At 44.7% G+C, this 13,700-nt stretch overlaps 1 protein-coding gene across 1 annotated transcript; it reads left to right on the forward strand.

Annotated features, from left to right (window-relative positions):
• Window positions 1-860: 860 nt before the first annotated feature.
• Window positions 861-1,200, forward strand: Smco4 (single-pass membrane protein with coiled-coil domains 4). Its single transcript, XM_055615592.1, has one exon. The coding sequence runs from the start codon at window positions 943-945 to the stop codon at window positions 1,120-1,122; it is 180 nt and encodes a 59-aa protein (XP_055471567.1). The 5' UTR covers window positions 861-942; the 3' UTR covers window positions 1,123-1,200.
• Window positions 1,201-13,700: the final 12,500 nt, after the last annotated feature.

The following is a 13,700-nucleotide window of genomic DNA, read 5'->3' on the forward strand; positions in this document are numbered from 1 at the left end:
CTCTAGGTAATTCAGCTCATCTGGTCTGGGTCTCCTTAGAAGTCCTTACCACTTACATAACCTTGGGGAGGGAACAGCCTTGTGCATCTGCTCAGAATCAGGGACCTCCTGACAAAGTCTTGATGAATCTCCCTGTAGAACTTCCCAAGTCTTAAGGCACTTTCTCCAGGATGGAAAGTTTGCTACATAAAAGGAGGCCACAGCAGGATATAGGGTGTCTCTATCTAGTAATGTCTCTTACTGACTTGAGGCAGTATCTCTCACCAAAGCAGGGGCTCACTGTTTTGACTAGGCTGCTGGCCTCTCTTCCCTGGTGCTAGGGTTATAGACATGTGCAGCCATGCCTAGCCTAATATGTGGGTATGGGGTGGTGGGCTTCAGACCCGGGACAAGCAGCTGAACTGCCTTTTAAACCAGCAGACCTGACCTCCAGTTTCTCCCAGCATCCCTCAGTACCTACGTGCTGCTGCAGGGTGTGGCTGGCATATCCTGCCCTCTACCCTGAACTTTCCAACCCAGGTGTGGGGCTTCCGGTCCCCCAGAGGCCCTTCACTATATAATTCAGACATTTTGGTTCTGCCCTCTCTCTTCTCTCTCTGCATAGGCACTTTTCTGTCTCCCATGGCATGGCGACTTCTCTGGCTCCCTTCTTTGGGACCAGTAAACCCAATGAGAGTTGGTCCTAGTAAACCTGCCTTTATATACTTTAACTTGTCTTGAATTAGCTCCTTCTGGAGAACGATATGAACACAAGTCCTTGCATAGGGAGTGTTATCGCCGAGCCATCTCCCCAGCCCTGAGATTTCCTTTACTTCCTTTGTTCTGTTCCTTCCTGATCACAGTTGTTCTCCTTGCAGAGGTCTCCTGCCTGGACAGAGGATTGTGACCAGCCCTTCCTCCAAGCCCTCTCTGGACATCTTTTCCCAGCATCCTCTAACAAAGATGCGTCAGCTCAAAGGGAAGCCAAAGAAGGAGACATCCAAGGACAAGAAGGAGCGGAAGCAGGCCATGCAGGAGGCCCGGCAGCAGATCACCACGGTGGTTCTGCCTACCCTGGCTGTGGTGGTGCTCCTGATCGTGGTGTTTGTATACGTGGCCACGCGCCCCACAGTCACCGAGTGAGAGCACCCCTACTCCAGCTTTCCTCCGCAGGGATGTCCACGATGCTGCGCTCCGAGCAGGAGTGCCCTGTCTTTTCTGCTCTTTGACTTGATTAAAATTTCTCTACTTTTTTGGGGGAGGGAATAGGGAACATTTTATCAGTGAATGTGCCATATACCTGATGGTCCACTTCATGTGCCTTTCAGACTTCAGAGCTGTGTGTGTGTGTGGTTGTGAGTGAGTGTGTGTGTGTTTCTTTTTCTCCTGAAAGCAACGCGATGCATAGCTGCACCTGGAGAGAGGAGGACTCTCTGGGTGAGGCTGTTGGAATCAGTGCCACCCTCCCTCCCATATTCAACAACATGCTTTCCTGCTCCCATTCACAACTTTCTACGGCGACAGCATTTCTTCTCTGTGCTTGACGGGATTTGAAATATGTTGACTCAAAGTGAAATATTTATTTTTTGAATAAAGGAAATAATAGTCTTAAACTGGTGTTAATTTTGTTTTTGTGTCCCTTGCCTAGGCTTCGCCTTTCTCTATTTGCCCCCGCCCCAGGCTATTTCCACCTCCCCTCTCTCTTGCTGCTATTCTATCTTGCAGGAAAATGATGTATTTGACTGAATCTTTGTAAGGCTGAGAAGGAAGTCCGGAGAGGGATAAAGTGAGTCCTAAGTGAACGTTCTTATTGGAGTATGACCACACATGCTTCCTTGCTGGTTAGCCTTTTCTCTGGATGCCAACTTGCAAATGGCAACACATCCTAGTCCTAGTGGTAAAAGGTCAGGCCAGCTTTTATTTTTGGTTGATGGATGCTTGCTTTTGGCATTCTGACTGAGTTTTAAATGCAAATTGGCCAGGCCTCATTTTGTTTCATCAGTGGTCTTCCCAATTCCTGGTGCCTGATGGAGCCGCCTCCTTGGAAGTCAGTCTCCTGGTAATTGTTCTGTGGGTGTCTCTTGACTCTGTCACTGCTGATTACAGAAGGTTTGCAAGGTGAGAAGGGCTTTCAAGTGTGGTGGTTGCATGACTTGCTGACAGCACAGACTGTTACAGATATATCTTGGAGAGAGCCTTTCCAGGAGAGAGATGAAAGGTAGCTGCTGATGTCCACAGATGCTGACTTGGGTGAGCAGGTTGGTGCCACCTCCCACCCCTGAGGTGTCAGTAGCCCTGTAGAGAGATTTAGTAAAAAATTGTGACGTGTACGGGGTTGACAAAGAGTTCTCGAGTGTGGGGAACTTAGGGTTCTGTTTGAGCCTGTTCTAGATAGGTGGATCCTCTTTCTGGGAACCTGAGTTCTAGAGGTGACAAAGAAAACAGGTGTTACCTGTTTTCCGCAGTGTTACCTGGATCTGTATCCTCAGTAATTTAGCCATTGTCTCTCTCAAAAGAGTTTGCACAGAACCCACAGCATACTGAAGAGTGTGGGAAAGGCTTACTACCAAAGGGGCTCTAGAGGGATGGTGGGCAGTGGCCAAGGACCATTGTAGTAAACTTCATGTTTAGGTAGGCTTTAATAAAGGGTGCTTAATAAAGGCACCTTTGTTCTTCACCAGCTTCCTGCTCAAGAGTAACTATGAACTTCAGGGTAGTTCAGTTTGTTATGTCTCCATTCTGGCTCAGACATCTGATTCAGATCACTTTTTTTTTTTTTTTCTGGCCAGCAATCACTACCCAGAAGTTTCAGCTCCCAATTTTACAAGCTTCAGGTTTTGAGGAGGAGTCCATGCTAATGAGCTTCAAACTGCTGCTGTCTACTACCTAGCAAAGGAAGCTAATGTGGCAGGACCAGCTCTTGAGGCCATAGTCCCCATGATAGTGTGGATTTCAGTGATTCTCTCAGACCTGCACTGCCAAGTTGTGTTTGAACAGGCCTCACCTGGTGAGAGGGACTGTGCAGCATCTTAAATGCTGTTAGGAGATGGCTTCAGTGTCCCTACATGGCACCAGTGGACATACTCATGTCCATTGTGACAGCCAGGGAAAGAAGATCCTTGCCCAGGAGACGCCGAGAGAGATGGCTGCCCTGTGGGTTCCTTATATAAACATTTGGGGGTTCTTTGACATAGAGATTACATAGAGACATAGCTAAAAGTATGAGTTTGGGGCAATAAAGATATTTGTGGATCCCACTTTGGCTTTTGAAGCAGGCTTAGGCTCCCCAACCTGAGCTCTGGGGCTCCACATCTGTTAACATGGTAGTCTCTTACCATGGAGATGGTAAGAGGGTAAGTTGAAATAGAAAACCAGCATAGCATCCTGTCCAGTAGTCAGTGCCCAATTCTGCCCTTGTCAGTGTGTGCAGAACCTCAAAAGAACACACATGTGGTCCTGCTCCCTGGGCTTTTCTGAGCGCCTTAGATCCCAGGGTGCACACTGGATGAAGCCACATGCTTTTCAGTCTTGCTTGCCTTCCCGTTTTCCTTGGTTCTGTGGCAGGACACACAGATGTGAGCTGGATCTCCAGAGTCGGTGACTAGCCATGCTCAGTGAAGGTGGGCTGGAAGTGGACTTTGGAAGTTAACAGAACCTGGTGAGCCACCCCCATGGCCGCATGAAATGTCGCTTTACTGTGGGTCTGCTTGCAGGAAGCTTCCCAGTTCTCAGGGTAAATTGTGCTCTCTCGTGTGGGTGTACTTGGTAATGGGTTGAAGCACTGGCTTCTAAATTACACCATTACTCAGTGGCTTCATGAAGAAATGGAATGATTTATTAGGAGTGTCAGAGACTCACGCTGATGTTTCTGCTGTGGGATATGGGACTCTTGGTGCTCAGTCCTCATAGCTGAACATGTTCCAGAAAAGAAGTCAGGTTGGAAATAGGAATAGAGAGTACAGTGGTAGATGTAAATGTTGTCATTTGTGGGTTGTGTTTTTGTTTTTGTTTTATTAAATCAGTTCTACTCTCTGTGTTTGTTTACCCATTTTCTGTTCAAGCAAAACTTTCCGTGACCCATCAGTGCAGTTGCTGGGGTATGAAACTGTGATGAATTTAGACCTAGTCTTCTCTCAATGTGGCACTGAGCAGGTGCCTGCGTGGGTATGCCTGGCTATAGATTCTCATAGAACTTCTGGCACCCCAGAGAACCTCACATGAGTAAAAGGTCACACAGAGCCCAGAGAACCCGGAGCCCTGAGATAGAAGCTTTCAGAGTGCCTGCATGGCCTGGCCACCTGCGCTACCTACTCCACACTGTGTGGCTGCTGTGGTTACTTATGAGCCTGCACCAGAGAGAGGATCAGTGTGCTGAGTTCTCAGGCTCCCTCCTCTAATTCCTCCCTGGCTAGTTCAAAGAGTGATAGGCAAGCATCCCTCTCGGCTTCCTGCAGCAGCACATCTGTGAACTGGAGAGGCTGACACTTGCCTTGGGTCGTTGGCAAAATTAAACAGATGGCTCCCCCACCCCACAGAGGATCAGAGACCATCATTTACTTGCAAGGGGAGATAAAGAAGGAAGCGTCTTGGTCGTGTCCACCGTCACATGTCAGCATCCTCTGCAGCTATTTCCTGATGTACCACACGTGCCAAGTCTCCTGATTCTTACCAGGAATATGGCTTCTCTCTGCAGGGGCCATGCGGATTCTGTGTTCTGTGTATTTGTCACTGTGCAAACATCAGACATGAGATACAGTATCTTCAGATTAAAGAAATATGTGAGAGCTACTTTCTAAGCCTTCCTGAATGTCTGCAGAAAGAATGGAGATGTGCAAGGCTTGTAGGTGACTGCCCCTGTCCTCATGTGTCTGTTATTAGGAAGAGCAAGTGTGCTGGTCTGGCTTGCCACTCCTCCTCTGCTGGGCCTTGCTTTCTTCCGATGAGTCTTTTGTGTAGTATGTTGCCTTTCACAGTAAACTTCTTTGACATTAGTAAGCATCAGGTGCTGGCCTGCATTATTTATCTGCCTGCCAGTTCTTTGGAAAAGAACAGCCTTTTCAGAAAAGCTGTTAATCCCTTCAGCTGCTAAGTCAGAAGCACTGTGGCTCCCAGAGAGTACCTGAATGCTTGCTGGGAATGGTAAGACTGGCTCAGCCTCTCAGCTTCCCTTGTCGTTTTCTTCCCCACTGTTTCATAAAAGTTGTCTGTGTTTGAATTCTCCCAGAAAGAGGATTCCCCCCCCCCCAACTTTTGAATATTCCTTTTTCAGTATTGGTCACCTGGCTATTTCACAAGGCCTGTTAAGTTTCTGGGATCAGACATGGCTCTCAAGTTACCGGCTGGTTCAGAATGGAATAAATCAAGAAAAACCACAATGAAACTCTTCGGCAAACTCCCCCATTTTGAAACACTTTTGCTCCCGACCTTGTTACTGGTTGAAAGCCCAGCCAGCCCATTTCAGTCTCTGCACTTGGAAGTGACGGACCTTGAGATGCCTGCCTCCCACAATCCTCCCCAGATTGGAATCCAAAGACATAGTTACATCTACAAAGGTATACATAAAGCAGGAGTGTACAACAACTGAGGAGATGGGGAGAGATAAGGCAGGCAGGAACAAATGGCAATGAAAGAAAAGCTGTGTGTGTTACAAGGAGCAAAAAGCGTGATGTGATGGTGGGTGGGTAGGGTGATAACCTGGCCTGTACAGGAAGGAAATGACTGCTGAGGGCAGTGCAGGAAGATATGTTCATTTTTTTTATCTTATTTCTTTATGATTCACATTACAGTAATAAGATTAGGAAGTTTGCCCTCATAGATAAATAGATATAACAAAGCAATATGTTCCCCACACAGGAAATGTACATTCTTAAGAACACACCTGGAAACATTAATAAAATTGCCTTAATTTCCAAATTGGCTGAAAAATACAAATCTACAGGTTCAAAAAATTTCAACAGACGCTAAGTTAGATAAACACAGGAAATCATACATAGTTACCTTGATCAGTTCACCGGAAACTAAGAATAAATTGTGGTGGGTGTGGAAAACAGATGGGCATGAAGCAAGAGCTTTCTGACTCTGTCCTGATTGAGCTCTTTAGTCTCAGGTGCTCACAGTACAGTACCCTTGTGTAGGCTACTCTTCTTGCCATTGGCTACCTGCCAATGAGAAGACAGTACAGTTCCCTCTTTTTTTAAAGATTTATTTATTTATTTATCTATTTATTTATTTATCTATTTATTTATTTATCTATTTATTTATTTATTTATTTATTTATTTATTTATTTATTATGCAGCATTCTGCCTGCATGTGTGCCTGCATACCAGAAGAGGGCACCAGATCTCACTATAGATGTGGTTGCTGGGACTTGAACCCAGGTCTTCTGGAAGAGCAGCCAGTGCTCTTAACTTCTGAGCCATCGCTCCAGTCCCAGTTCCCATTTGTATGTGGTATGCATTCTGGTGAGTGCAGCTAACATATATGACAGTTACACAGAAGCCTTTATGAATGTGGGACAGACAATTGGAGACTATTTTCTTATGAACATTTTATAGAGAAACTAAGATACTGAGGTTCAAATATTTAAGAGAAGTAGAAAAAAATACAGCAAAAGAATTTGTACTGGGATTTAGAATCACCTGTTCCATGATCATGTTTCTGAGATTATGGCCTTTGCAAAGCTGGCACAAGTTGGAAGTGGGAAGACAAAGTGAGGGCCTAAGAAGCCTTTCATTTACTCTTTCTTTCATTAGGATTTTACATTATTTAAAGCTTACAGTATGTAATAAATGGTCATTACCGAGAGGCAAATAGAAATGTAAATAGCTAATTTGGGTATATAGGAAGCCAGGATACTGTTAGCTACTGCAGATGTGCAGGCAAGGGTCAGGGGACAGTGGAGAAATGGTTACCAAATGAAGAGCTACAAGGAGACAAGGAAGCTGCATGACTGTGGCACAAGGAGGATTTAGTTTTTGTTTTCCTTAGAGTAAGGGTTATAGTCATGACCATGCTTAGCTTTTCCTGTGAGAGCTGAGCCTTCTCCACGCCTCGGCCATTGAGCCATCTCTCCAGTGACTAAACACAGATATTTGAAATGATTTAAAACTTTTTTTTTTTTCTGTTTGATTGTGGTCAAAATGGCCGAATGCAAAGGCTGGAAAGTGAGATGAATTCACATTGCGGATATTTAACCACAATATGATTCCAAGGGTCCAGAAGACTCCAAGTCATGTTTACCGGAGCCTGGGGGAGAAGTCACTTACAGGAGTGCGAGCAGCTTATCAGTGGCTACACCACTGAAGAAATATCTCTCTTTTCCACTTACCAGTTTGTATCTTCAAGAAGGGGAAAGGCTTCATGAGGAAACATCATGAGGGAACATCAGTGGGTCTAATCTTGAGAGGGTCTTGTGCAGGTAATCACAACTGCTGAGCAATCAAGAGGGCAGTGGCATGCCGTACCCAGGCACAGCCTCCTCCAGCACCGCCACTTAGCACAGCCTTTCTTGTTAGCTACTGAGCTCTACAGAATAACCCATAGCCTGTGCACCAAATCCAGCTTGCCACCTGTTGGAGCAGGTGGTGGCTAAGAGTAGCTGGTTTTGTGTGTGTGTGTGTGTGTGTGTGTGTGTGTGTGTGTGTTTTAAAGTAAGTTTTTATTTTAAGTAGCTATAGAGTCACAGGTGACTGTTGGAAATAACACAGAGATCGTGTGTCCCCCTTTCCCTGGTTCCCCACAAGATTAGCTTCCTCACACCTATCATGAGTGTCTGAGGATAGCCTGACATTGGTGCCACAGTGAAGAATTACAGGTTTTCACGGGGCTTCACACACCCCTTCAATTCCTCTGTGCTTGCTAGCTGTCGCATTATCACTTTTTTTTTCATTTTTGTCACTTTTTAAAAAATACATTATTTGAGTATTTTCTTTTTAAAATATTTTGTAACGTTTATTTTATTTTATTTTTTTAATGTATATTGATGTTTCACCTGCATGTGTGTATATGTGCCACACGCGTGCCTGGTACCTGTGGAAGTCAGAAGAGAGTGTTAGATTCCCTGGACTGCAGTTACAGTTATGAACCGCCACGTGTGTGCTGGGAATTGAACCTGGGTCCCCTTCAAGAGCAGCAAGTGCTGTAACCTGCTGATTTTCCTTTTTTGGTGCCAGTGTCTCTATTCTTGCTATGCTTTCATTTGCATTTCCCCAGAGGCTGAAGCTCAGCCTTCCCCTCGGTGCTTACTTGCTGCCCCTGGGATTCTACTCGGTGAAGTAGGGTGAAATGGGTCTTCCGGCTTCTAACTGAATTCTAATTGCATTGTTGACTGCTTTGCTGTTGGGTTTGGAGAGATCTTTGTACATTCTAGACACTAGTTCTTGACAGCTATGTGATTTGCAAATTCTTCCCAGTAGGTTTTCTTTTCATCCTCCTAGCAGGGCCTTTAGCTGAGCAAATGTTTTGGTTTTGGTAGCTCCCCACTTACCAATTTGCCTTTTTATGCATTTTGATTTTCCTGTCACATTTCAGAACCCTGCCGAGCTGTGAATCCCACAGTTTTTAATCCTAGGCTTTTTTTTTTTTTAAACGTATTTATTTATTTAATCAATTTACAGCCTGATCCCAGCTCCCTCCCTTTTCTCCTCCCATTGCCACCTTCACACCGGCTCCTCCCATTCCCTCCTCTCAGAGAAGGGAAAGCCCCCAATGGCACCAACCCACCCTGGCACCTCAAGTTGCATCAGGAATAAGCACATACTCTCCCACTGAGGCCAGACAAGGCAACCCAGCTAAAACCCAAGCCAAAAGCAGGCAACAGTGTCAGAGACAGCTAGACTTAAAATAAAATAGATTTATGGCTTCACATTAATATCCATGATTCGTGTGTGTGTGTGTGGTATATGTATGTGTATTTGTCTGTTCATGTCTGGAGGCCAAAGGTCAATGTTGTGTTGAATGTTTTTCTTTCTCTCTACCTAATTTGGAGAAACAGAGTCTCTAACTGAACCTGGAGCTTGCTGACTGTATGGACTGGCGGGCAGTGGCTCTAGGCTTCTGCCCATTTGCATGCAGCTATGAGGTACATGCCACAATGCCTCTATTTGTACATGGATACTGGGAGTTGGAACTTGGGTCTCCATACTTTCATGGCAAACACCTTACTAACTGAGCTATTGACCAGCCCCATTATTTTTTTCTTTTTGATAGGGTCTCTAACTGTAGTTCAGGCTGACTTTGATCAAGAATCTTGGTCAAGGCTAAGAATCAAGGCTTAATCTAAGAATTCTTAATCTAAGAATCAAGGCTTCTTAGAATCTTTCTGCCTGCGCATTTCAAGTGCTGGGATTAGAGGCTTGCACCGTCACATTTGACACAACTCATTTTATACAATTATTAATTGTATTATTTATTAGTTACAACTAGTTAATTTGAGCATAAGGTGCACATTTTTGTTGGGGTTAGGCTGGTGCTATATAGTCAAATGCTAAATACTGGCCCCTAAGATCTGGTTGCTGTCCAGACGAGCACAATTTCAGGTATGCTAAGTGATGTGTAAACCTATATGTTGTGGAAGGGATTTTAGGCTTTAGAAGGCTTCTTCACCCCAGCTAGTTCCCAAAAAATTGAGACAGAGACCTTTTAGAGTTATAAAAGCTTTAAAGCACAGTAACCAGACAGATATCAACCCTCTAGGCTATTTTGCTATTTCCAGCTACACACCCTAAGCTATTTGTCATAATTGTTTCTGCCTGGGCTGCTTCTGTTTCATCAGGCCAGCCCTCATGGCCATGTGCTCATGGTCTGTACTGTGCCGTACTGTGACTCTCTTTTCTCTGGCTTCCTCTCCTGACTTCCTCTCTTTCATGGCTCACATCTGAGCCTAACCCCAGTAACCTAAGCTCTACCTACTTCCCTTCTGCCCAGTTACAGGCTTCTAGCTATTTTTTTTATTATTATTATTAGCCAACCAGCTTTAAATTGGGGATCAAGGTTTAAACAATGCTGGGGGCCAGTATTTACCATTTGAACACATAGCACCAGACCAACCCCAATGTATTTTCCCTTTTGATGTCCAATCCCTCCAGCATTTGTTGAAAGGCTATCATCCCTCCTCTGAATAGCTTGGGAATTCAGAGTTTCTTGGGCGTGTTTGTGTGGAAAAATTCCTACAGTCCTCATCCATAGCTTTGATGGTCCATCTCAACTTTTATCTTGAAATCCAGAATCACCTAGGAGAAGGGCCTCAGGCATGCCTGTGGGAGATTACCTTGATTAGGTTGATTGCGGCAGGAAGACCCTGTGGGTGAGATCTCAGCTGAGATCCTAGGCCATATTAAAAGGAGAAGGAAAGCTGAGCAGAAGCTTCCATCACTTTGCTTCTTGACTGAACGTGACCAGCTGCCTCGAGCTCCCCATCACGATGGGGAACTAAACTAAAACAAAACTTTTCTCTAGTAAGTTGCTTCTATTAGGACATTTTATCACAGCAACAGGAAAAGTACCTAATGCAGAACCCTCCCCCGCAATCCTGACTACTTCGATTTACAGGTGGTCATGAGCTACAATGATGTACCTTGTGATTTCTATCATGGTGTAAAGCAATGCTTGTCAAATTGCTGCTTTTCACTTTCACCGCGGAAGCCAACATGCAAAATCATTTCTCTTTATTGTAGGTAGACTTTTGCTGCAGGGTAATGTAAATGTGGGCATGTTTAAGACAGCTGTAACTAAGCTTCCATGGTTGGAAAGTTAAGTGTATCCCCTGCATCTTCAACTCAGGATATTTCAAGTTTACAGTGAGCCAGGATATACCCCTGCTATGAGTTGAGGGACATCTGCATATTGTCTTGAAACTAGATATATTCACTCCTGTGTTACTACATAGTTTTCAAATTTTAAAACTCTTCTAGTTTATCTTTCTACCTAACCTTTAGAATGATCTTGCTCATATCTACCAAAAATTCATGCTGGGATTTTGTGTTAAAATGTGTTATCAATTTTGGGGAAATTGAGACCTTTGCTATGTTGCCTTCCAGTTTATAGCATGGCTCCTGACGCTCCAGCTCTTAAGAAAAAATCCTTGATTTCTGTGATCAGCTTTCAACAGTTTTACTGTATCCAACTCTTACACATATGTGTTAGGATTCTAGTAGGCATCTAACTGGCAGGATCACAAGAGGAGTATTTTTGATGTTAATATAGACATTCATTACTGCTATGTACAGAAGCAATCAAGTTTTGTGTGGTCATCTTGTATCCCGAAGGCTAACCCCAATGCTTTATTAGTACTAAGAGTACTTTGTAACTTCCTATTAGGGAATTGTGTAATCTCAAATAGGAAAGGTTTTATTTATTTATTTTTCTTTCTGTCACACTCCTCTATTACCTTCATGACTTTTTAAAAAATAACCCACTTGGTTTGATTAGGATTGCTTGCCCTTGCATGAATGTGGGTTATTTACTGTAATGGGCAGCTGGTCAGTGGCTACACTCCTTCCCCCAGCAGCCATTACCTGACAAGAGAGTCTAACCTCTCCCCACCAGTCTGTCATACTGATGGGCACAATCTGGTCCAGGTCTTGCTTCTAGAGATGGCTACAGCCACTGCGAGTTGATGAATGCAATCGCCACATAACAGGAAGCAGCCAGTGTTTCACAGAACTCCTCTGTGATGTTACCTGAGCCTCCAGAGAGCAGGGAGTTGGACCAGTGGGCTCCTCTTGCCTGGTTGTCAATAGTGTGTCGTGTAGGGTCCACTGCTCAGTAAGACCACTGATGACTTTTCTCTCCTAGCAGTCTATACAGCACTTTGTAGCACAGTGAAAGCTGGCCAGCAGGGAGAAAGTTCCCAGGTCAGTTCTAGGCTGATGGATTCTGAGCTTACAACCAAGTGTGTGATATCTTCAGGTCTTACTACCTAGTTCTGGTGTGCCCAAGAATAATGGCAATACCCTCTGGGGCGTCCCTGACTGGCAAATCCTAGCAACTCCCACACCTGGCAATGAGATTCTCACTTAACAACCAATGGCTTCTGGGAGCAGCAGCACCTACCCATGTAGAATACTTCCATTCAGACTCTTTTCTTTTTAAATATATTTTTAATTGGCTTACAAAGTGTGAGTTTCTATAAGGCCTTTCTTTCTTATTGATGGTTTCATTTTAAGGACTTGGTACATTTCAAGTTGGTTTTGGTTTTCTGATAACCATTTGTGTTCGTAGCTGTACTGTCCTCATATTGGTAATTTATACCCTTCTTCCTTTTGTCGGGGTGGGGGGGAGGTCAGTCTTGCTAGAGACTAGTCAATTTTCAGAGACAGCTCTGATTTTTTTCCTACTTTCTCTGCATTTCATTGGTATCTGTGCTTCATTGTTTCCTCCTTGTTTTGCAGGTTGCTTTTTTTTCCTTTTGGATTTTATGCTCCTAGATTCTGGAGAGATTTGAGTCTTTTCCTGCTTGCTAATGTACTCATTGGGTGACTGAATTTCCCTCTTGGCACTGCGTAAGCCCACTCGTGAAGGAGACCTTACCACTGAGCCGAGGTGAATGTCCTGACTCTCAGAGTGGATAACCTATCAAAGCCTGAACTTTCTCCGGGTAGATAGCCTATCAAAGCTCGGCGCTCTGTGGTAGCTGACTGAATTAGACTAATTCTTGTCTTTTCCTAGGGAGAGGAGGATTTTTCTGAGGCTCTTTAGTTTGGTACTTTGACAGCCTGTCTAGCCCTAGATCAGGGATGTGAGAGGGCGTTGTTAGGGCTCGGGCTGCCCTACCAGTGTACTGAAGACTGGTGGCTCAAACAGCTGGACTCTCATGGGTCTGAAGGCTGAACGCCTGAAATCAAGGTGTTGACTGGTTCCTGCTGCATGCTCTGAGGAAGAATGTGGGTTCAAGTCTCCTTCCTAGCTGCCAGTGGCTTGCTGCCAATGTTTGGCATATCTTGGCTGACAGAAGCACAACTGTTATGCACCTTCACCTAACAGTCCTTCAGTGCACATCTGTGTCTCTAGAGCTGTGAACAGTGAACTTCTGCTGTATACAAGTTATCCGGCCTGAGGTAGTTTGCTACAGTAGCCTAGAGTAAGACAGCAGGTCATCGTACAAATTAACTGGATAAGTGAGAAGCTTAATTATTTTTGAAGGATTTGTATGTGTGCGTGTGTGTATGCAGGCTTGCATGTGCCACAGCTTGCCTGTACAAGTTCAAGGACACCATCATGGAGTCTGCCTTCTCCGCCCACATTTCCATGGTTCTGGGAATTGGATTCTAGTTGTCAGGCTTGTGCAGCAAATACTCTAACTGCGGAGCTGTCCCGCCAGCCCCATTAATTATCTTACTCAGTTTTCCGTTTTGTGAAGAAAAACAACAAACAAAACCCCCAAGCAAGCCATGGTGTAAAGAAAGCTGATACTTAAGTGCAGTGCTGAAGTCGTGGTAAAGCCAGTCTGCTCATGACTTGAAAAACCCATGTAGGGAGGCAACTGGCCCTTAGCACACTCTTCCACTCTCCTCACAGCTAAGGCCCAAGACTGCTGGATCCTAGACCTTGCTTTCGGTGCTCAAGTTTCATCTATGAGGCTGCCCTGAGGAGACAAAGTGGTCCAGGACTTAGGAGATGGTGAAGATATACTTTAAATTTCTAATAATTTCTGTTTGTTTGGGGGATGTACACGATGTAGGCAAGATCAGATGGGTTCAATGTGGTTTCGCTGTAGGCCCCA

Source organism: Psammomys obesus, unplaced genomic scaffold (assembly GCF_907164565.1).
Source record: "Psammomys obesus unplaced genomic scaffold, mPsaObe1.curated_primary_1811, whole genome shotgun sequence".
Taxonomy (NCBI): Eukaryota; Metazoa; Chordata; class Mammalia; order Rodentia; family Muridae; genus Psammomys; species Psammomys obesus.

Coding starts and splice junctions, on each gene's coding strand:
- Smco4 (XM_055615592.1), top strand. CDS start 943: ATGCGTCAGCTCAAAGGGAAGCCAAAGAAGGAGACATCCAAGGACAAG.